Consider the following 23,459-nt stretch of genomic DNA (forward strand, 5'->3'; position numbering starts at 1 on the left):
CTTGCCCCGTCCCCGCCCTTCGGGCTGGCTCGGCCCTCAGCTCCCGGCTGTCCACCGCAGCTGGCCTGTCCAAGATGGAGGGCTTTCCACCCGCGCCGTTTGCCCTCCGGCTGCTCCTGCTCGCGGCGCTGCCGGCCGCCGGGTGGCTGATGACCGTTACCCATGAGCTGCCCCTGCCGCCCCGAGCCCCGAAGGTAGGGCAGGGCGGGCGCGACTCGGCCGCTCCTCCGCCCGGACCCTCTGGCGAGGCGCGGGCCAGAGCCGTGGGATTGCGGCGTCCTCGTCGATGCCTCTTACCACCGCCCGACGGGCCAGGGGCGGGGGTCCGGGCGTCCAAGAGAGTAGTGGGGAGAAGCCCCCAAGGAAATGGGGGCGGCCTGGGAGGAAGCGAGAGAGCGAAGAGGGCCCTTTAATGTGTGGTTAAGCCTTGTGCAGCGAAACTTAGGGATTCCTACAGCAGCCCCAACTGTTGCCAGCCTGAGGGGGTTTTGCCATCGAAAGTACCCGATCACAAGTGCTCTCAGCCTTTTGTAATGGCGCCTTCCTGGGGTAGAGCGGGCACTGGTGCAAGGCGGTGTTTCTGCCTTATGTGCACGGGAAATGTAGAAGTGGCTCGGTGAGGGAACAGGAACGATTCCAGGCCACCTGTCTGCCCCGGCGGGAAGGACTGCCTTCCCCCGGCGGGCAGGGCCCCTGGGTGCGCCTACGCCGGGTCGACGGGGCGGGAGGAGAAGGGCTGAAGACCCGACTCTTAACCTGACGTCGTCCCTTTGGTGGGTGTTAGGAGGCGTGGATCTTTGAGCGTGGCAGGACCGGCCGCACCAGCATCCCCTGGGAAACTGCTGGAAACGCACTAATCCGATGCTCTGGGGGTGAGGCCCAACAGTTTAAGTCAGCAAGCCCTCCAGGTGAACCTGAGGCCAGCTAAAAGTTGGAGAACCGCTGCATCCTTGTACTAGAGGGTGGCTGGTTCTTCCGTTTTTGCCGGGGAGTCCTGCTGAATTAAACCAGTATTTGCCATTCATCGATTGCATGTATGGTTGGGAAAAGTTTGAAGATTTTGAAATGCGAGTTATCCCTAAATGAAAAGAAAGAATATAGGTATGCCTTTTCTTACTGGTCGGGACTTGAATACTCCACATCCACGGGTGACTTACACCATAAACGTCACTTTTTAAAAAAATTTTTTTAATGACATTACTCTCCCTGGGAACAAAAATAAAGAGCATATCTCAGTTTCAGTTCTGCTGGGGCCTTTCAAGAAGCCACAACAATGCAAGCCCTAAGAACCACTTGTATTTGAAATTGTATGTGGACCACAGTTGCAGCTGGTCAAAATGTGAATGTGACTGGCAAGCACCAAGAGACCAAGTACAAATGAAATGATTCCTAAAGTGCCAGTAATACATTATTTTCCAAATTTTAAAGATTCATCATAATCACTTGTAAACCCAAAAGACATTTAAGTCCCTATAGTTCGAGAAAAATGCATTTTGACTGCGAGCTGAAAGTACACTGCACTGTGGGCTTAGTGAATTCATCATTTCAGTTCTTCCTTTTTATGCCCGCCTTCCACTTTTGGAAAGTCCAGATCTATACTCAGAATTTCACAGATGAAAGAATGCTGAGCAGCGACAGGGAGAATCTCATTCCTTGGAAATGTTTATATGGGAAGCTGAAGCCTCTTGATCTAACTTCTTCAACATTGCATTGTGAAAATTTTCAAATGCACAGAACATTTGAAAGAATTTTACAGTGGTCACCACGTTAGATAAGTGCAGTCCCGTAGACCACTGTATAGTGATGGCGTTTCTCTGCTCTCTGCATTACAGTAGTCACAAGACTACTGTTAATGAGCGTTTGAAATGTGGCTGACCAGGATGATTGAGGAACTGAGTTTTAAAACTTTTAGTTAATTTAAATGTAAACAGCCACATGTGGTTAGTGGGTACCATATTGAATAGTGCAAAGTTAGACTGCTATTAATGTTTCACTATACTTACTTTATTATTTTTTTTAATGTTTGTTTATTTTGCAAGAGAAAGAGCATGTGCGTGCGGAGGAGAGGCAGAGAGAGAGGGAGACAATCCCAAGCGGGATCTGCCCTGTTAGGGCACTGCCCGTCGCGGGTCTCAGTCCCACAAACTGTGAGATCATGACCTGAGCTGAAATCAAGAGTCCCGTGCTTAACCTACTGAGCCACCCAGGCCTCCCTCGATTTGCTTTATGACATATCTGCTCATCTATTCATTTTTGTAGCCAACCTGATCTGAATGTAAGAAAACTGATTGAAGTGAGGAAAATTCTCTCTATAGCCCTTCAGTGGCTCAGATCTACCGGATTATAAGCATGTTCTGTTTTGTTTACATATGAGTTGTTGGAAGTTGAGGCTACCCAGGTTGTAAAATAATACAAATTTTTATAGTACGTTCTTCTAATATTAAAATAACTTAGTCACCAAAGAGAGGCATCCAGAGGACACTTTTAAAAAAAAAAATGTTTTTTTTAGGGGCGCCTGGGTGGCGCAGTCGGTTGAGCGTCCGACTTCAGCCAGGTCACGATCTCGCGGTCCGTGAGTTCGAGCCCCGCGTGGGGCTCTGGGCTGATGGCTCAGAGCCTGGGGCCTGTTTCCGATTCTGTGTCTCCCTCTCTCTCTGCCCCTCCCCCATTCATGCTCTGTCTCTCTCTGTCCTAAAAATAAATAAACGTTGGAAAAAAAAAAATGTTTTTTTACCGTTTATTTTTGAGACAGAGAAAGTGTGAGCGGGGAAGGGGCAGAGAGAGAGGAAGACAGAATCCGAAGCAGGCTCCAGGCTCCAAGCTGTTAGCGTCAGAGCCGACACAGGGCTCAAACTCATGAACTGTGAGATCATGACCTGAGCTGAGCCAAAGCTGGACGCCCAACTGCCTGAGCCACCCAGGCGCCCCTGCACTTATTTTCTTATATGTGTAAATATTTATTTCATGTATTTCCCTCAGAATTAATTCATTTATTTTAAGCCTTAGGATGTCCTTAGGATGCCATTGTGTACCAGCTGGGCATGTTGTGAGTGAAGGAATTAGAGGAAGAATTGAAAATGGGTGGGGGGGCGCCTGGGTGGCGCAGTCGGTTAAGCGTCCGACTTCAGCCAGGTCACGATCTCGCGGTCCGTGAGTTCGAGCCCCGCGTCAGGCTCTGGGCTGATGGCTCGGAGCCTGGAGCCTGTTTCCGATTCTGTGTCTCCCTCTCTCTCTGCCCCTCCCCCGTTCATGCTCTGTCTCTCTCTGTCCCAAAAATAAAAAAAAAATAAAAAAAAATAAAAAAAAAACGTTGAAAATGGGTGGGTAGAAACTTCAGTTCTGCCACCCACTTTTTAAGCATCCACCACCTTGATTCACAAGCTTGAACTTCCAGTTCAGTTAGAGGCTCTCAGGAAGAGCAAGAAATATGACCTATCTCTAAACTTGGGCCCAGGAGGTAGTAAGGGATTAGAATCTCTTCTGAAATGAGATCATTCAGGAAGACCAAAAAGCTTAATTGACTTTGGTTCTCTGCAACATACAGCATGATAGTATCTGTTAGTTGTCTTTTACAAACCCCAGATTTTGCTAGGCAGGTGATACATGTAAGTGCAGTAAATTACTAGTAATACAGTGTATGTTCACTGCTGAAAGGCAGAAGCTATAAAAAGGTTTCTTAGAATACCATCATTGGAGGGTTTTCTCTGGGCTGTTAGAAGAAACAATAGTCCATAATCAATGGATCCTCTATTTTGAAAAGAATTCTTGGCTGGAATTAGGACGCCAAAAAATATACCACCAGTTTGATGACTTACTGAGTGTTGGTTTGTTCTAAAGATGAATGTATTGGTTCTAGCTCATGCTTAGTTCTAGATAAGGGTGGGCCAGGAGAAAGCCAGGCTCGTTCTGAAGTTTCATATGCCCCAATATAAGTTGGCAGGTATACCAGAGTGAGCCTAAATGTACGGTATAGGCTTTACATGTTAGAACCCTGTTCTTTGAGTAGAATCACCTCAACCTCATACAATCATTTCAGTTTCATTCTCTCATTTGTTGGAGATATATAAAGTATTGGAAGCAGTCACAGTGCCAAGAGATTCACTTGTATATTATTTTGTTTATGAACAATTTTCAAAGTTAAGAATACCCCATGAAAAATATTTTTTATTCTAGAATAACAGCATCTATCTGTGAAAAAATTAGGGGAAGGATTTGTTTTACAAATGACAACTTGCACCTTTGAGTATTGGTGAATATTTCTTAAAATACTGCTTTCTTCTCTATAGAAAGCATGTCATTAATAAACTTAAATATTTGGGGCACCTGGGTGGCTCAGTCAGTTGAGCATCTGACTTTCGATTTCGGCTCAGGTCATGATCTTGCAGTTAGTGAGTTCAAGCCCCGTATCAGGCTCTGCACTGATGATGCAGAGCCTGCTTGGGATTCTCTCTCCCTCTCTCTCTGCTCACGCTCTCTCTCTCTCTCTCTCTCTCTCAAAACAAATAAACTTTAAAAAATAAATAAACTTGGGGCACCTGGGTGGCTCAGTTAAGCGTCTTAGACTCAGGTCATGATGTCACAGTTCGTGAGTTCGAGCCCCATGTTGGGCTCTGTGCTGACAGCTTGGGGCCTGGAGCCTGCTTTGGATTCTGTGTTTCCCTCTCTCTCTGCCCCTCCCCCGCTTACACTCTGTCTCTCTCAGAAATAAGTAAAAACATAAAAAATTAAAATATTAAAAAAATGAAAGTAAAGAAGCAAATACTTGAATAACTGCTTTTGAGCATGCCTTGAGAGGTACTAAAACTGATTTTGCACAGTACATACTTGTCCATGGGCACTAGGTGACACATTTAAGAAGAGTTAGAGCAGTTTTGTTTATGCAAATAAAAAAGTTGGAAACAATTCAAATGTCCATTGATAGTAGAACAAATAAGTAAATTGGTAATCATTTGATGGGCTTTTTATGCAGTACTGTAAATAAATGTCCACAGCTGCATGCATCAACAGTTGTAAATAAGAGAAGTTCCAGAAGAATACATATAAAATTGTTCCACTTACATAAAGCTCAGAAACAGGTGAAACTAAACAATATGTTGTTTAGAGAGAGAGAGACAGTAAAACTATAAAGAAAAGCAAAAGAGGCACCTGGGTGGCTCAGTCAGTACTCTTGATTTCTGCTCAGGTCATGGAGCCCTATGTCAGGCACCATGTTCAGCGCGGAGATTCTCTGTCCCCCTCTGCCCTCCTCCCCCACCTCTCGTGAGCTCACTCTCCCTCTCATTCTCTCTCTAAAAAAAAAAAAAGAGAGAGAGAGAGATTAATCTGGAAGACAACCCAGGGATTCCTTCTGAGGATAAGGGAACGTGGTAGAAAGGGGGTGACTTCTAAGGTGTGGACAGTATTCTAGTTTTTAACCTAGGTGGTAGGGATATGAGTGTTAATCTTTTCTTTTAAACTTTACATTTGCATGTTATAGGCTGTTAAATGTGATATATTTCATAGTTAAGTGGAATAAATACAGATTATGAAAAGTTGGAATTGTGAATAAGGGCACAAAAAGTCCTGTGAAAAATGCTGGGTTTTACAAAATGTCGATGTTATAAGTGATTATACAATAAATGTAATTGAAGGGAAAAGAAAAAGAACTGAGTTATTCCCATTCTGTGAAGTGCAATTTCACCTATCCAATTTATATATATATATATTTTGCAGGACAGCCTCAGAATTAATGTAACTACCCTGAAAGATGATGGGGCTGTATCTACAGAACAGGTTTGTCTCCTTTTGATTATGATTTTAATATGTCACTTAGCTAAGTATTAGGCAGCCTATGTTATTTTTGCCTACACATCTAGTTCAGTTAGATCATGTATTTTTTACATGAAGATTTTGTCATCATTTATAAACAATTGGAATTAATGTATATGCTGCTTTATTTTAAGGTTATTCTTAACATAACCTACGAGAGTGGACAGGTATATGTAAATGACTTGCCTGTCAATAGTGGTGTAACCCGAATAAGCTGTCAGACTTGGATAGGTGAGTACTACTAAATTATTTCCATAATTGCTCTGCTTTTAGTAATATTAGATTTGTGAAACACAGTTCTTTGACGTATTTCCATTTTAAATTAATAATATATGTCATTATTGGAGTATATAGTAATACTAATGTGTTTAAAATTCAAATCCTACTTTATATTGGTTATTCTTGGCATATTCACATTTCTTTTTCGTGAGGTGGGCATTGATTGGAGCTGCATTTCTGGTAGGTTGATATCCATGTAAGGATGTGCAGGAAATTCATAAGTGGAGATTTACAAGTAAGAGGCAAAATCTTGGAGGAGTGCTTATCACAGATATAAAAAGTAAAGAGAAAAATAATGTTGTTGGTCTGATGCTTTCCTTTTCTGTTTCTTCTGCCCTTAAGTCCAGATAACATTTTTCTTTTTAACCTTTTGAAATCTTGAGTTGTTCAAAGACAAGCAAATATGTCACATTGTACCATAGTGTTTGAAGGAAATAAAGAATATGAGAAATATGGATAGCATTACTACCTGTTTTAATATATGCATTTAGAGCAGTAAATTTTTCTCTAAACAATTGTATTCTGCACTTGATTTATCATGTACTTTGTGCAATTCGTAGTATTTTCAAATTATTTGTTGTGATATCCCCTTGTCCTGTGGTCCATTTAGAAGTTATAGTACTTAATTTCCAAACATTTTGGAACTTTTGTTTTTACTGTTTCCACCTCTATCATTAGAGGCATACTGTGTATAATTTTTTTTAATGTTTATTTATTTATTTTTAGAGAGAGAAAGAGAGTGTGTGTGTATGTGCGAGCAGCGCAGAAGGAGAGGAAGAGCGAGAACTCCAAGCAGGCTCCACACTCAGCATGGAGCCCAATGTGGGGTCGATCTCACAAATCCTGAGATCATGATCTGAGCCAAAATCAAGAGCCTCAGTCAACTAAGCCACCCAGGCACCCCTATGCTGTGTATAATTTTAACCCTTTGAAATTAGAGACTTGCTTTGTGGCTTGGCAGATGGTCAGTGTTAGTAAATGGTGATGTCCATGTGTCCTTTAAAAGAAAGTACATCGGGGCACCTGGGGTGGCTCAGTCGGTTAAGCGTCCAGCTTCGACTCAGTCGTGATCTCATGGTTCATGAGTTTGAACTCTGCGTCAGGCTCACTGCAGGAGCCCACTTCACATCCTCTGTCCCCCCTCTCTGCACCTCTCCTGCTTGCACACACGCTTTTCTGTCTCTCTCAAAAATAAATAAACGTTACAACATTAAAAAAAAAAGGAAGTACAGTACATAATTACTTGGATGTGATCTATATATGTCAGGTAAAATTTGGCTATTCATATTGTTCAATCTGTTGTGGAATTGCTGAGTTTTTTGTTTGTTCGCTTGTTTTGTCATTTACTGAGAATGGTATGTTAAATCTCCACTATGTAGCTTTGTTGTCTCAGCTTTGTTAATTATTGCTTTTCTATATTTTGGCACAGTATTACTAAATTCATACAGATTTAGAACTGTTATGTCTTTCTTTAGATTGACTTTTTTATCATTATAATATGTTCTTTATCTCTAGTGACATTTTTGCTTTAAAATCAGCAGTACCTCTATTATTTTAACAATAATTGCTTTTTGGCCTGGTGGGTAGGAGGGAGGTGGATTGTTGTGTGGTATCTTTCCATTTTCTTTCAGTCTTTCTGGGTCCTTGTAATTAAGGTGAATCTCTTATAAGCAGCATATATTGTTTTTTTTTTTTTAAATCAGTCTGTCAATTTGTCTTTTAATTGGGATTTTAATTTATTTACATTAATGTAATAACGAATATATTTGGATTTAAATCTTTCATCTTAATTACTTGTTTCCTATTTGTGTCCTACCTGTTTTCTGTTCCTTTTTCTTCTCCTTAGGTCCTCTTCCAGGTTATTTATTTTTTGTTTCATCATTTCCCTCTTTCTTACTGGTTTTTATGTTATTTTACTATTCTTTTAATGGTTACCCTTGAAATCAACTAACTAGTATTTTTATCACTTCCCAAACAATACAAGAACCTTAGCACACATAAACTCCATTTATTCCCTTTCTGACTGATTTTGTGTTGTTATTGTCATACATTTTAACTCTTTGTGTTCTTTTCTTTTCTTTTCTTTTCTTTTTTTAATTTTAGAGAAGTGGGGAAGAGGGGCAGAGGGAGAGAAAGAGAGAATCTTAAACAGGCTCCAGGCTGAGCAAAGAGCCCGACACGGGGGCTCGATCCTGTGACCGTGGGATCATGGCCTGAGCCAAAATCAAGTGTCAGATGCTCAACTGACTGAGCCACCCAGGAGCTCCAACTCTTTGTGTTCTTAAGCCCTAATATTATACAGCACACCCATAATTATGCAGCATAACTGTTCTTATTATTTTGTGGAGTCCAGTACTCATTTATTTTTACCTTAATGGTTACCTTTTCCATCGCTCTTCATTCCTTATCTGTGTTCCTCTCTGAGGTCACTTTCCTCTTGCCTAAAAAACTCCCCTTAGGAGGGGATTAGGAAATCCCCTTAACACAGAGTTGTTAGCAGTGAATGATGTGAGCTATTGTTTGAAAACATCTTTACTTTGCCTTCATTTTAAGAGGATCTTTTTACTGGATATGGAAATATAGGTTAGTTCTTCATAAGTTAGTGTTTTAAAGACTGATTTCATGGTCTTCTTACTTCTGTAGTTTCTGTTGAGTCCGTGTCCGGCTCATTGCTCTGTTGTGGATAATATGGGTCTTTTCTGTCGTTGTCCTTGGTATTTTTTTCTGAGTCTTTGGTTTTCAGTAGTCTTACCGTGATGTGCCCAGGTGTGCAGACCTTTAATCTGTGACTTGATATCTTTTGTCAGTTTGGGAAAATTTTTTGGCCGTTATCTTTTCAACGAGTGCTACTTCTGCATCCTCTTTTTTATTCTCTTCTTGCTTCTTATTTACACATATGTGTGAAACTTTCACAAGGTTCCATATATATTTTACACTTTTTTTCTCTCTCGTTTTTTTCTTTTCATCCTCCTCTCACACAAATTCGTCAGCTCTGTGTAATTAATTTTGTTTACTAAACTTTACCTCTAGGATTTCCATTTATTTCCTTCCTTCCTTTCTACCTTCTTCCTTCCTTCCGTCCTTCCTTCCTTCCTTCTTCTGCATCTCCCATGTGGGCCCCGGATATGGGGCCACCTCTTTTTTTTAATTTTAATTTTAATTTTTATTGTAATAGCTTAGACTGGTCTGGTGAAATTCTCCATTTTACCATAGCTTTTCTTGAACCTATTACTTTCAGTAACTTTATTTCTTTATTATTTTTTTTAAGTAGTCTCTTACGCCCAATGTGGGGCTCTAACACAACCCCGGGATCAGGTGTTGCATGCTCTACCGACTGAGCCAGCCAGGCACCCCTACTTTCAGTAACTTTGAAGTTCACATCTGCTCAGTCTAACTTCTTGAGCCCCTCTGGATCTGTTTATTCCCCGCCCCCCCCCCCGCTCTTTTTCTTTTAAAGGTTTATTTATTTATTTTGAGAGAGAGCGCGCCAGCAGGGGAGGGCAGAGAGAGAGGGAGACAGAGAATCCTCCAAGTGGGCTGCGTGCAATACAGGACTCCATCTCACAAACTGTGAGACCATGACTGGAGCTGAAATCGAGAGTGGGATGCTTCACTGACTGAGCCCTCTAGATACCAGTTTTTTTCCTCTTGATGCTTCTCCGATATGTGTTGTTGTTTTTGATACTGTGTAGGAAAAGCTATAAAGGCTCTGGATAATATTATTTTACTCCAAAGAGGATTTACTTTAACCCCTGGCAGTCATGATAATAAGAGGCAGAGGACCTTAATTTTTAAATCGAGGATTAGACTGTTTGAAGGCTGGATTCCTATCTTTGCAAGGCTTAGTCTATTCCTCATTAACTGTTACTCCTCACATGTAGCTCATCATAGGTCCCAAGTGAGAACTTGGGGTGTTTCTGAGGGCCCTTCTTTTGTGGGTCCCAAACTCCCTACTGTCAGGAGCCTGTCAGAAGTTCTGCTTAACTTCTCAGTGTCTTAGGTATGTGCTCAGTTTCTCAACCAAGCCTGACTTACTAATCAGCAAACGCTTCAGTGGGGAAAACTGCACAGAATGTTGGCTTACTTCTGGGCCTCCCTTCTCTCTAAGATCTTGTCACAAGTCCTGGATACCTTTGTAGCCACAGTCTTTATTTTATGCCCCTCTATGTGAGACTGCCGACGTCTGCCTCTTTACTTCTCTGTCACTGCTTTCTATTGAGCTTTCCAGCTTCTCTACCTGTTCAGCTGGGCAATCAGCAAATGCCTTGTGGGGGTGCTGGCCGTCTTTTTAAAAGCTCTCTGGTGCCTCTGGACAGATTTGGGTTTTGAGTGTAGATGTATGCGTTTATTTTATTTTATTTTTTAACGTTTCTTTATTTTTGAGAGAGAGAGTGCGCACACATGAGTTGGGGAGAGGCGGAGGGAGGGTGGGGACAGAGGACCCGAAGCGTGCTCCACGCTGACAGCAGTGAGCCCGATGTGGGGCTCCCAACTCATGAATCATGAGGTCATGATCTGAGCCAAAGTCAGACGCTCACTCAGTTGACTGAGCCACCCAGGTGCCCCTTGTGTTCTTTTTTGTGGTTGTTGTTACATCTTTTCTAGTAGCTCTCAGTGAGAAAGTTGGTGAACAACAAGCTAATTCCTCATAGCTAGGAAAAGAAGTGCTATCGCTGGCTTATATAATCATTCTGTTGATGTTATATCCGTTACTGAATTTGCTATGGAGTGTGACCTGGCTGCCGTCTGTGTTGTAGCCACCTTCCTGGTCATCCAGTCATTGCACTGAGTTTTGTTGATAGCTGCAGTAAATGCCCATCTTATCAGTTGTAAGAATCTTCAAAACATTAAATACAGCCTCAACAAAAAGTCTTCTTTCCTTAAATTTTAAAAATAATTCTTCTTTGGTAGGTGTATTGGTTATCGCTGTGTAACAATTTAATCCTCAACTTAGTAGCTAGTGACAGTATCATCTCATGGTTCCTGTAAGTCAGGAATCCGAGCCTGGCTTAGCTGGGACCTCTGGCTTTGTCCTAAAGACGCAGTCCTCTCAGGGTTCCACTGGGGAAGATCTGCTTGCTAGCTCCTCCCGGGTGTTGACAGGACTTAGTTCTTGTGAATTGTCACACTGAGGCCTCAGTTCCTCACAAGAGGTTGGCTGGAGGGCTCCCTCATTCCCTTGACACGTGGACCTCTGTAGGGCATCTCGCAACATGGCGGCTGGCTTTATCGGTGAGAGGACAAGGGAGACTGTCAGCAAGAGAGTACTAGCAAGAAAGAAGTCCCAGCCTTTATAATCCAACCATAGATGTGCCATTCCATCACTTTTACTGTGTTCTGTCTGTTAGAAACAGGTCACTAGGTCCAGCCCACACTTAGCAAGAGGGAATTACACAAGGACGTGAATTATCAGGGTCAAGGGTCAGTAAGAGCCGTTTTTGGAAGCTACCTACCACAGTAGGGAAAGTCAGAATATCAAGGGCTTTTGTTGTTTTTAATTTAATTTTATCCTGCAGCAGAGTTACCAGACTGGGGACTGAAGAATCACCACTCTGATGTATTTATAAGACCGCATTTTCTCATCCATTGAATCTCTTGTGCCCTAGAGCGCCAGCCTTTGGATGTACAGATACGCTGACAGGGAGCCTACTGTTTTGTGAGCAAGACCGATGGGCAAACAGGGAAGACACTGAGACGGACCACAAGAGCGGGGAAGTTTTACAGTTAGGAGCCTTAGAGGATACGAGGGAGGATAGGCAGACCAGAGAGAGGGGGAGCAGCGAGTGCCCCCATAAGGAGCCTGAAGAAGGACATTCAGAGAACTACCAAAAAAGTCACAGGTTGCCACTGAAGGCATTTGAGCAAGGAGGCTGCGTAATCAAAACTCTGTTGTAGCAGATTAACACTGGCACTGTTGTGTGAATGGTTTAAGGGGGGAGAGATTAAAGAAGCAAGTAGTTCAGTAACTATTATAACAGTAAGTAGTTCATGAACTACATATTGGTTGGGTAGGGAGGGAGGGATGGAAAGGACAAATATAAGAGAATCTGGACCCGGAATGGCCTGAAAGAAGCAACTAACTGGACGCAGGGAATGAGGGTGAAGAAATCAAATGTAACCTGGTAACTTTTGTCTTTGCTGGTTTGGAGAAGGGTGAGTTTATTCACAGAAACAGCAAAGTCTAGGAGGACCAGTTTTGTGAACACTTGGGCTGAACTAAAAGGTTAGGTCACTTGGTTCTCAATGGAAATGTCTGTAGCTATTTAAAAAGTTAGAAATGTTAGTCTGTGCCTTCCAGAGATTTTGATGTGTTGAGATTGGGGAGAGGCTCTGGCGTCTGTACTGTTTTCTAGTTGATTCTGATGCAGAGTTAGGATTTAGAACCACTTGACCAGGTGTCTGAACAGTATTGATAACTTATGATGGCATATTTATTTTAAATTATGTATTTATAACTCTGGATGGAATCACTACTGAACAAAAGCCATAGAACAATAAACTTAATGCATTCTGTCAAGGAACGTTGCCTAGTCAAGGAGACAGGCTGATAAGCTAAGAGCTACACTGCAAGAAAGTTAGTGCTTTAAAAAAAAAAGAAAAAAAAAGGCATGAGGGGCACTTTTGGTTGGTTGAGCTCAGTTGGTTGAGCGTCTGACTTTGGCTCAGGTCATGATCTCATGGTTTGTGAGTCTGAGCCTCGCATCGGGCTCAGTGCTGATGGTGCAGAGCCTGCTTTGGATTCTCAGTCTCCCTCTCTCTATGCCCCTCGCCCCGCAGGTGCACACATGTACATGCACTCTTTCTCTCAAAAATAAACATTAAAAAAAGTAAAAAGAAAAAAACAGGCACGAACTCAGCAATGTAGGGATATAGTAGCTAGAACTACCTAAGTAGGAGTTTATTAAAAAAGGATGAGGAGAGAGGGAATAGTAGAGAACGTTCCAGATAAAGGGAATAGCCCTGTACAGGCACTGAATCAATTTAAACAGCTGGGTTTGCATGTAGAATATCCATCTTGGTTCCTTTTTTGTCTAACAGTCCTCATACAGTAACATTTGAGGGACCAACAGTTGAACAACTCAGTGCTCCTTTTGCACTAGTTTCATGGATTTATATGGATTTATCATTTTCTGTAGTGTTTTCTGCCTTAATAGGATATCTGCTGGTTCTGTAGACCAGCTGCAGTGGTCACACCACACCTCCACTGGTGTGGGCTGGGGGGCTCTTAGCTAGAGGGGAGTATAGCCAGTAGCTAATCCTACCCCATCGTCCACGGGTGGAGAGTAATTACAGGGCTTTCCCATCCTCCTCCCAATTCCTGCCCTTTCCGGTAGCAACAGGTCACTTACTGGAGAAAGAATTGAGAAAAAAACTCAGTGTCTTTACTGCTTTAGGCCCCTTATATCCCTGGGTTTTGTGAATGAGTGAGTGGATGAATGGATATACTTCCCTTACTAAAACATGGGATTGGCTGTGTCTTCTGACCTGCTTTGTAAGTAGTTACGTCTTATTCATTCCTCCTTGACAAACTCTGTAAAAGAATAGGAGTGATGTTGCTAGTGTAGTGGTCTAAAGACCACCAAGCACTTTTCCCTTTTCCAATGACTGTAAACATGGTGAGGATTTGCCAAGTTGTCTTTGTTTTCATAAATTCTATAACATCAGTGAAGTCAGAGATGAAGAAAGGCAAAGAAACGGTTATCCAACTGTCCTGTTCCCCGTAAATGTCATCAAAATAATCAAATTCAGTAACAGGTTTGGTGGCATTTTTGTTCAAAGCTGTGACTACTTTTTTTTATATAGTGAAGAATGAAAATCTGGAAAATTTGGAGGAAAAAGAATATTTTGGAATTGTCAGTGTAAGGATTTTAGTTCATGAGTGGCCTATGACGTCTGGTTCCAGTTTGCAACTAATTGTCATTCAAGAAGAGGTAGTAGAGATCGATGGAAAACAAGTAAGACAGTCCGATTCTTAATTGGGAATTAAATTGTAAAGATTTGTGCTAGGTATTATACCTGTGTTCCATTATTTTATTACTTATATCTGACTTGAGAAGGAAGAATAGTACCCTAATGTTGCCTGTAGCAAATCGTTTAGAAGTTTCTTTTACTTGGTTTAGCATTTATTCAGCATCTGAAGTATTAATTTTTTTTAACAAACTGAACATATTTGTACATATTTATGTCACTTTAAGATATTATAAACATTAGTAAACAGAAAAGTAAATGAAAAGATTGAATTTGGTTCATGGCTCTGCTGCCTTTTCCTCTGGCTAAGTCTAAGTAAATGAAACACAATGGAGAGCAAGGTTGTAATTCTGAGTGCTCACTCAGATTAAAGCTGCTAATTAAATGCCTGAAAGTGAGGGGAATACAGAGGGATTGTGAACAGGGTAAGCTTTTTAGTTAAAGAGATCAAGGAGGAAAAGTTAGCTTTAGATGCTTACGGGGTTGTGCCATTATTTAAAATGAAGAGTAACTGTTTATGTTTTCTTTCATAGGCTCAACAAAAGGATGTTACTGAAATTGATATTTTAGTTAAGAACCAGGGAATACTCAGACATTCAAGCTATACGCTACCTTTGGAGGAAAGCATGCTGTATTCTCTTTCCCGAGACAGTGACATTTTATTTACCCTTCCTAACCTCTCCAAAAAAGGTACTTTAAAAGACTGTTACTTAAAGCATTAAGGAAATTAATTTTTTAGTGGGTAGCTTTTGAATTGTAGTTAATATGTTTGGAAGGAGGCTTCTTTCAGAAATGTTTTATGTCCCTTTAAGAACGTTGGAATCTATCTTGGGTCTTAATAGAAAGTGATGAGAAAAAAAAAGTGATCAGTGATGACTGCTTAGCGACACTTTGTGGTAATTATCTACTCCTACTCTGGGCAGTCATCACAAAATACACAATAAGAAAATTGGTTATGGGGCACCTGGGTGGCTCAGTTGGTTAAGCATCCGACTCTTGGTTTTGGCTCAGGTCATGATCTCACAGTTTGTGAGTTCGAACACCATGTTGACCTCTGCATTGACAGCATGGAGCCTGCTTGGGATTCTCTTTCCCTCTCTCTCTCTCTCTATCCCTCTTCCACTTGTGCGCTCACTCTCACTCTCTCTCTCAAAATAAATAAACATTTTTTAAAAAAAGAATACTGTTTAGGTTCATTTAGAGAAAGAAGTATTCATTCTTCCCATTGAAACATGGAACTTTTTGGAGATTTGACCTTCTGCATAATAGAATCGTAACTAGCATAGCTCCTTGTAACTGTTTTAGTTTATGGCTCCTGTCCAGCATTTAAATCAGAACATTCAAGTGTCATTTTTTTTTCTCCCAAGGCAAAATACATACTCTTAGTGTCCTACATATTTTTGAAATAGTAATGTTAGAACTAGTAGGAGAGACACCAGCATGCACCTGGCGTTTTGGTAACTTGGCTCTTCCTCCTCAGTAGAAAGTGTTAGTTCATTGCAGACCACCAGCCAGTATCTTATCAGGAATGTGGAAACCACCGTAGATGAAGATGCTTTACCGGGCAAGTTACCTGAAACTCCTCTCAGGGCAGAGCCTCCGTCTACGTATAAGGTAGGTATTTGGGGTTCTCTTTATATTACAAGCATTTTTGGAAGAAAACAGCCTTGCAGAGGAGGTGGAAACCATGAGGATTGGAAGTATGAAACATTGTTAATAATGGGCTTATGGTTATTTTATTTTTTGGTATTCCTGTTTTAAGTTTCATTTAACAATATAGTTACATGATTATGAAGTCATTGGATTTCACTTTGGGGGGGGAGTTTTCACATCCAGAGTCATTCCCATATTCTCATTTATTCTGTGACTGCCACCTCACGCGCACGTACGCACGCACACGCGTGGTGCCCTCAGGATCTTGAACGGTGACCGAGCACACTTGGTTCAGAGTGTCCTCCAGGAATCAGGTGGCATAGGTCTGAATCTTGGTTCTGCTGCTGACGAGTTGTGTGATCTTGGACAAGTTCCTGGTTTCTCTAACCCCGCTGTATCTGTACAATGGGGCACCTTCTTTAATCTGTAGAACCATGCAGTTGTTAACCAAGATTAGATAAACTGGGTACAAACACAAGTGTGTATTTGTACCTATTAAGTATTCCTGTATTACCGATGACATTATACAACTGCCTGGGAATGTACGCACGGTTCAGACCGAGTATCTGGACTTCTCCAGATGTGTGAACTAGGTGTCTTAATCAAAATAATTTCTACTTAAGTGAGCAAGGTCTGTTATTAGTCTCAAAGGATTCCAGAGACTTCTTTGAAGTTTCCGCTGAAGGTTGAGATTGCTTATTTGGGGTTGCTGGGAAAGTCAGGTCACTTTTTGCTGCCCGCATGCCAGCACCCTGACCCTGTGTACCTGCCTTCCTCAGAGCGAGGCAGCCCGCACTATCCACGCGCACGTTGGTGTCGACTCTGACTCTAAGCAGAGTCACTGTGTTTTTGTGCACGGTGAACTCCCCACGTGGGCCAAAGACTACTGACATGTTTGTCTTTCTTCCTGCTCTTGTTCTCCAAGTATTAGGAACACATCTTTGCCTCTGGTCTGTTTTGCATAGACTAACCAAACCTCTTACCATATAGCAATTACTTACACTGAATTTATATACAATAGTATAAACAATTGTAAAGAATAATAAAATAACATTCCTGTGCCGTATTACTAGAACATAATTTTTAAAACTGTAAACAACTTTATCAAGATACTTTTTAAAATAAAATGCACCCATTTAAAACATACAGTTAAATAAGTTTTGATAAAGGTAGATGTCCATATAACCAGCATCACAATCAAAATACAGAATTTTATCATCACCCTAAACTGGAACATAATTTTTAAAGTTTCATAGAGATCAGATGATACTTGGCTTATCTAATCAAAACTTCTTTTTTAGGTGATGTGTCAGTGGATGGAGAAGTTCAGAAAAGATCTGTGTAGATTCTGGAGCAGTGTTTTTCCAGTGTTTTTTATGTTTCTGAACGTCATGGTGGTTGGAATTCTAGGAGCAGCTGTGGTAATAACCATCTTAAAGGTGCTTTTCCCAGTTTGTGAATACAAGTAAGTATTTCTTATTTTGAAACAACATTAGTATTTTTACTAATTAAAAAGCAAGTTGTATTACTTACTGTTTTTTAAAGTAGAAAATATAAATATATGGATGGCTATAAGACAGGTGGGAGGGAAAATAATGTCGGCTTTTTTTAGCTCGTCTTCCAACTGTAGCAAAATTAAGACGCTTATTGGATATCTGTTGTGAACAAGACACTGGTCTTGGGGATTCAGACGTGAATAAGACAGCTACTCCCTAAGGACTTAGTCTGGGAGAGAAAGGAAACCTGTATCCTAATGGGAAATGCAGTGTTCGGTGAACAAATGAAATGCGGGCCTCACTATGTGCTTTCTACCTCAAAGTATCAATCTAAAACGATGTGGATTTTAGAAGACTAGCAAGGTATTTGGTGCGGCACTGCTTGCAACAGAAAGCAGAAGAGGAAAGCTCCGAACCGTTTACCTGCGGGGGCTAAACTAACTACTGGTTTACACGCACAATGGGATTCTGTGCAGCTGAGATGCGAAAAGTCCAAAATCTATTAGGTGGGGAAAAACATTGCGTAACAGTATGATTTCATTTGGGTAAAACAGAAGTATTATGTTTATATGTATATAAGTGCATAGAACATTTCTGGGATGACAAAGTGATCTCTAGTGAGTGGGAATGAGAGCAGGGGCAGAGAGACTGACTTTCACTTCTTCCCTTTCTGTACAGCTTGATTTTTTTAACCTTAAGAAATTATTTTATAAATTTAAAAGTGAATTTGTTGTTAGCAGTTTTACAAGTTAAACAGTCAGGGTCTCCTGGCTGGCTCAGTCGGTTGGAGCATGCAACTCTTGATTTTGAGGTGAGTTGGAGCCCCACGTTGGGGGGGAGAGTTTACTTAAATAAAAAAAAAAGAAAGAAAGAAAAATAAGTTAAATAGTCATTTTAGTCGTCTTAGTGGAAGTCAATCTCAGTAGACTAGAGATGACCACAATTTTTGGCTTAAATTATATTGTACTATGTTGGAAAGCCCATAGGATTTACAGAAAAAAAGACCCAATTTAAACATTCACTTCTCCACTTGCTTGTCGTTAAGGTCTTCAAAGCTACCATTTCTTTATGTGTAACATTGAACTAATGCCTCCCTTAAGAGGGTTGCTAAAAGGCCGTATTGCAAGCAAAGTGCCTGCAGAGAGTAAAGAAATATTAGTACCCCTCCCACCTTTTCGTTTGGCTTCCCCTGAAGAATTCACATTTCCCATTTCTTTCTAAAACTGAAAATTCTGGAACTTAGTAGTTTCTTTCTATTTCCTTTGACTGCCAGGAACCTCAGGACTTTTTTTGAATTTTATTACGCAAACCTGCATAGAAAACTGTGTTGCAGGGTTTTTTTTTTATTGTTCTTTTACCAAATGTTTTGTTATGGGCTTCTCTGTGGGAAAGACAAAATGTAAATTAAAAACCAGATTTGCAGTATACTGGGTTTTTTTTAAAGTTTATTTATTTGGAGAGAGAGAGAGAATCCCAAGCACACTCTGCACTGTCATCACAGAGCCTGACATGGGGCTCGAACTCACCAATGTGAGATCATTTCCTGAGCCAAAACCAAGGAGACACTCAACTGACTGAGCCGCCCAGGCACCCCTGAAGTGGACTTTTTATCAATGGCAGTTGTACTAAGGTAGTTTCTAGTAGTAAAAGATTTCATCAATGCAGAAATACAGAGAGCAGTTAAAATACCTCTGCTTTTCCCTGTTCTTTAATTCTTGTAACTAGGGGGAATCACTGTGCATCTTTTATCCAAATTCTGTGTATTGATGTAAACATATGCTAAGGTAATTATAATTGTTTATTCTCCTAGACAGAGGTTCCTAAACTTTCTTATTACATAGCACTCTTAGTGTGCCACTAACTTTTCCCGGTGCCCCTATCTAGGCCAGAAGAAAACTCTAAAAATTTTTATTTAATTCTTAATTTACATACACACATGTGCATGTATGTAATTCTTAACTTACATTTTCAAATGGGATGTATGCGCCTATAGGACGCTGCACAAAACTCTTAGACTGGACACTGCCACCCTATTTCCTGTTCAACACTAGCTTTTGTACAGTATTTGTTTTTTATCATAATAACTGCCAAAGTCCAACTGGGCAAAGATCTGACAGCATTGAAAGGACAGTGTAAATGGAATACTATGTGGCAATGAGAAAAAATGAAATATGGCCCTTTGTAGCAACGTGGATGGAACTGGAGAGTGTAATGCTAAGTGAAATAAGCCATACAGAGAAAGACAGATACCATATGGTTTCACTCTTATGTGGATCCTGAGAAACTTAACAGGAACCCATGGGGGAGGGGAAGGAAAAAAAAAAAAAAAAGAGGTTAGAGTGGGAGAGAGCCAAAGCATAAGAGACTGTTAAAAACTGAGAACAAACTGAGGGTTGATGGGGGGTGGGAGGGAGGGGAGGGTGGGTGATGGGTATTGAGGAGGGCACCTTTTGGGATGAGCACTGGGTGTTGTATGGAAACCAATTTGTCAATAAATTTCATAAAAAAAAAAAAAAAAAAAAAAAAAGAAAGGACAGTGTAGTACAATCTAATGTTGGAACTGTGAACTCCCTCAAAATGAAATCGTGAAACTTTGTAATAGTCTGCAGTGCCGCCCCAGGATTCCCTTTGCATCTGGGAACGTGGGCTTAAGGTCTTTTCCTGTCCACACTTAGATATGCTTCTTGATTCTCCTTATGGCTGCACAGTGTTTTACAGTGTGGATATGCCATAACTTAACCATTCCTCCACTAGACCCTCCAGGAACTTCCAAGTTCATGTTATTTCCAGTAACGCCCTAGTGTACATCTTAAATGTACATACATCTCTTTGCACGTGTGTATTGAATGTAGAATAGATTCCTCAAAGTGAATTTACTGGGTCAAAGAATGTATGTATTTAATATCTTGCCAACACTTGACAGCAATGTTTTGTTTTTGCCACTGGGGACAAAAATATAATCTCATTTTAATTAATTCGCATTTTCTTCTTACTAGCATCCTTGCGAGCCCAGGTCTGGCCGAGTCTAGCATCTCTGTGACAGCTGGCTGGCTCTTTCTCCTGTGACATGCCTGTTCATAGCCTTTGTCCATTTTTCAGTTGTGTTGCCTTTTGTAATCATTAGTATATTGGAGCTCCTTTGTTTGTTATACACACATAGTATCTTTTCCATTTTTTTTTTTTTTTAATCCCAGACTGCAATTTTGCTCTCAATTCTAGTATCATACAAGAATTTTAAATTTGGGGGCTCCTGGGTGGCTCAGTTAAGTGTCTGATTCTTGATCTCAGCTCAGGTCTTAATCTCGGGGTCGTGAGCTGAAGCCCGATCGGGCTCTGCCCTGGGTGTAAAGCCTCCTTAGAAAAAAAAGAAAAAGAAAAAAGTTTAAGTTTGGGGTTAGAGCAAAGTCCTTTGTGGCTTTTAAGGGTTTTAAATTTTTCTTAAGTAGACCTTTTCCCTTCTTAAAATTATTTAAGTGTCATCTTCAAACTCTTTTTACCAGCACTTGTGTATAGATGAGGCCAGAATTCTGATTTTTTGTTTTCCAGAGAGGCTACTGTTCCAGCTGTAATTTGCCCACTGAATCGGAATGTTACCTTATTATGAACTAAATTCCTGCACATATTAGCCTTATTTCTCCTGCTTTGTCAAGCACTGTGCCAGCGGCAGAGTTCTGATTCCTATACTGCATTAATAAAACCAGCAACAGGGGCGCCTGGGTGGCTCAGTCGGTTGAGCGTCCGACTTCAGCCCGGGTCACGATCTCGCGGTCTGTGAGTTCGAGCCCCGCGTCGGGCTCTGGGCTGATGGCTCAGAGCCTGGAGCCTGCTTCCGATTCTGTGTCTCCCTCTCTCTCTGCCCCTCCCCCGTTCATGCTCTCTCTCTGTCTCAAGAATAAATAAATGTTAAAAAAAAAAAATTAAAAAAAAAATAAAAAAAAAATAAAACCAGCAACTGTCTCTTCCCCCCATTGTTCTTTTTAAAAAAATTGTTACAACTATTCTTGCAGTTTCTCCCTCGTGAACTTTTAGAATCAGCTTGATGAGTTCCATAAATAACTAACTTCAGTTGCCATCTCAATTAGGATAACACTGAACTTGCAAAAGAGGTCTTGGATACAATCCAGAGATCTCCTCCCTGGTCAGGTACTTTGGGGAAAAAAGGGAAAATGCTGTCTAAATATCTAAGGTTGCAGGGCGCCTGGGTGGCTCAGTCAGTTGAGCGTCCGACTTCGGCTCAGGTCATGATCTTGCAGTTTGTGAGTTCAAGCCCTGCGCTGGGCTCTGTGCTGACGCCTCGGAGCCTGGAGCCTGCTTCGGATTCTGTGTCTCCCTCTCTCTCTGCCCCTCCCCCACTCACACTCTGTCTCTCTCTCCTTCAGAAACAAATAAACATTAAAAAATAAATATCTATCTATCTATCTATCTATCTAAGGTTGCATCCCAGTGGTGAGTACCAGTTAGAAAGCTGCTTGGGCCTGGTCTTTTAGACCAACTTGTGCAAATCTGGGCTTCTGTCTGCCTTGGAGATCTGTACTTACCCAGTCCTTTCCCTACTTACAGTGTAAGTAAGGAACTTCCTCTTACACCTTCTGTTCGCTCAGCTTGGTTAAAGCAAACTTTGGACTCAGAGCTTGTCCTACTATTATAAACTAAGTAAAATGAAGCAAAAGCACTTAACCCCAGGGTATATATTTCATTATAACCTTAAAGTAGGCCTCTCTTACTACCAAACTGTAGACGGGGAAATGTTTAATTTTGATTTTTATATTTCAGAGGAATTCTTCAATTGGATAAAGCAAATGTTATACCTGTGACAGCTATCAACTTATTTCCAGATGATACTGAGAAAAGAGCAAAAAACCCTGAAGATAAAACATGTGTTTAAATCAAATCGCGGACTCTGAATTAGTCTTTTGGCTCTAAATTTGCCACTTGAATAGAATTTTCTTTAAATCATTAAGAATCAGTTTATACACCAGGGAAATTGCTAAACTCCTAAAACTGCCTAAAACTTGACCTTTAAAGTGACAAGTTAAAGTTCACCTTAGTCTCTAACAGGGCTGGCTATTCAGATGATGAATTAAGAAAAACCTAAATGAAGTGGAAGAGAAGACGTGAAGAAACTACCAAATTACAAAAAAAAAAAAAGGGAGCAAGACGAAATGCCATGTGCCAATACTTTTCAAGGTGCCTTTGTAAAGGAAATTATATCCACTTAATTACTATAATATATGAGACTTTATGAAAAGCACTTTATGAAATTCTAATTTAAAAGCTCAAGATTTAACACTTATTTTTTTATTCAGTAAAATGTGCCTTTATATTAAGTATGTGACTCAGTATAAAATCACTGAAGTGTATCATGATTTGACTGTATCCTGTACCAAGACTACTTAAACCTTGAATGCACAAGGATTTAAAAATCGTAGTGACATGTTCTCACTCTAAAATAAACTTTTTTTTGAGGAAAACAGTATAGAGTTTTGGTATAAAAACACCTCCCAGGCAAGAATTACTTCTTTGTAAGAGCTCCTTTCACACACTGGCTGAGACCAAGGCTCAAGTCCATTAATGAGTCCATCAGTATCCTGGAATTAGAGCCCTTGCTCTTGTCGTCCTTAGTGCCGTTTACCCTTCAACAGTGTTTGGTCTCTTTTTAAAAAAACTTCTCTCATATTGACATCTATTTTATAATGTCTAGGATATATATAATACCTTTACTCCATGTGCTCGATGTTTTCTATTGTTTATTATCTTTTATTGCAACCCATGATTTTAAACACTTTGTTCAAGAAAGTAGTGACTGGCTTTTAAAACCACCTTAGGGAAGAGGGGGTAAAAAATAAAACCACCTTAGATTTAGGCTAGATACGTATGTGTGGGGGAAAGATGACAGGTGGCAGAGTGAAGGAGTGAGGTTTCATTTTTGCCTAGCTGGTTTTAATAAGGACTAACAGCCCTGTGAAATACACTTTCTCCATGTTATAGAAGAATAAGTGATAGCATGCAATTTAAATTTAGTTTGATCCTAAAGTCACCCAGCTTATAGTAACTCTTTAGGTCCTTCCTCAGAGTTGCTAGAAATTACCAGCTCTACCTCCAGTGCATCCATTAAGCATGATGCTTATAGACTCTAGTTAAGGAGAACAATGTAGGAGGCTATGTGGCCAATTGGAGAGTGTAGGCTTTGCAGTTAGCAGAGCCCTCTCCTGCCTTGCCTCCTTACCAGTGACACCTGGGACCATGGTGTGACAG

At 40.8% G+C, this 23,459-nt stretch overlaps 1 protein-coding gene across 3 annotated transcripts; it reads left to right on the forward strand.

Moving 5' to 3' along the window:
* Nucleotides 1-22,675, forward strand: GINM1 (glycoprotein integral membrane 1). 3 transcript variants are annotated; one of them, XM_030316568.2, is made up of 8 exons: nt 1-194; nt 5,713-5,772; nt 5,943-6,039; nt 13,891-14,042; nt 14,589-14,745; nt 15,536-15,669; nt 17,010-17,173; nt 21,978-22,675. In XM_030316568.2, the coding sequence occupies exons 1-8, from the start codon at nt 75-77 to the stop codon at nt 22,087-22,089; spliced, it is 996 nt and encodes a 331-aa protein (XP_030172428.1). In that variant the 5' UTR covers nt 1-74; the 3' UTR covers nt 22,090-22,675. The 3 variants fall into 3 exon arrangements, with proteins under 3 accessions (XP_030172428.1, XP_030172430.1, XP_030172429.1); XM_030316570.1 differs by lacking the exon at nt 21,978-22,675 and adding an exon at nt 20,751-20,938 and having other exon boundaries at nt 33-194; XM_030316569.1 differs by having other exon boundaries at nt 36-194; nt 15,539-15,669.
* Nucleotides 22,676-23,459: the final 784 nt, after the last annotated feature.

This window comes from Lynx canadensis, chromosome B2, assembly GCF_007474595.2.
Source record: "Lynx canadensis isolate LIC74 chromosome B2, mLynCan4.pri.v2, whole genome shotgun sequence".
NCBI lineage: Eukaryota > Metazoa > Chordata > Mammalia > Carnivora > Felidae > Lynx > Lynx canadensis.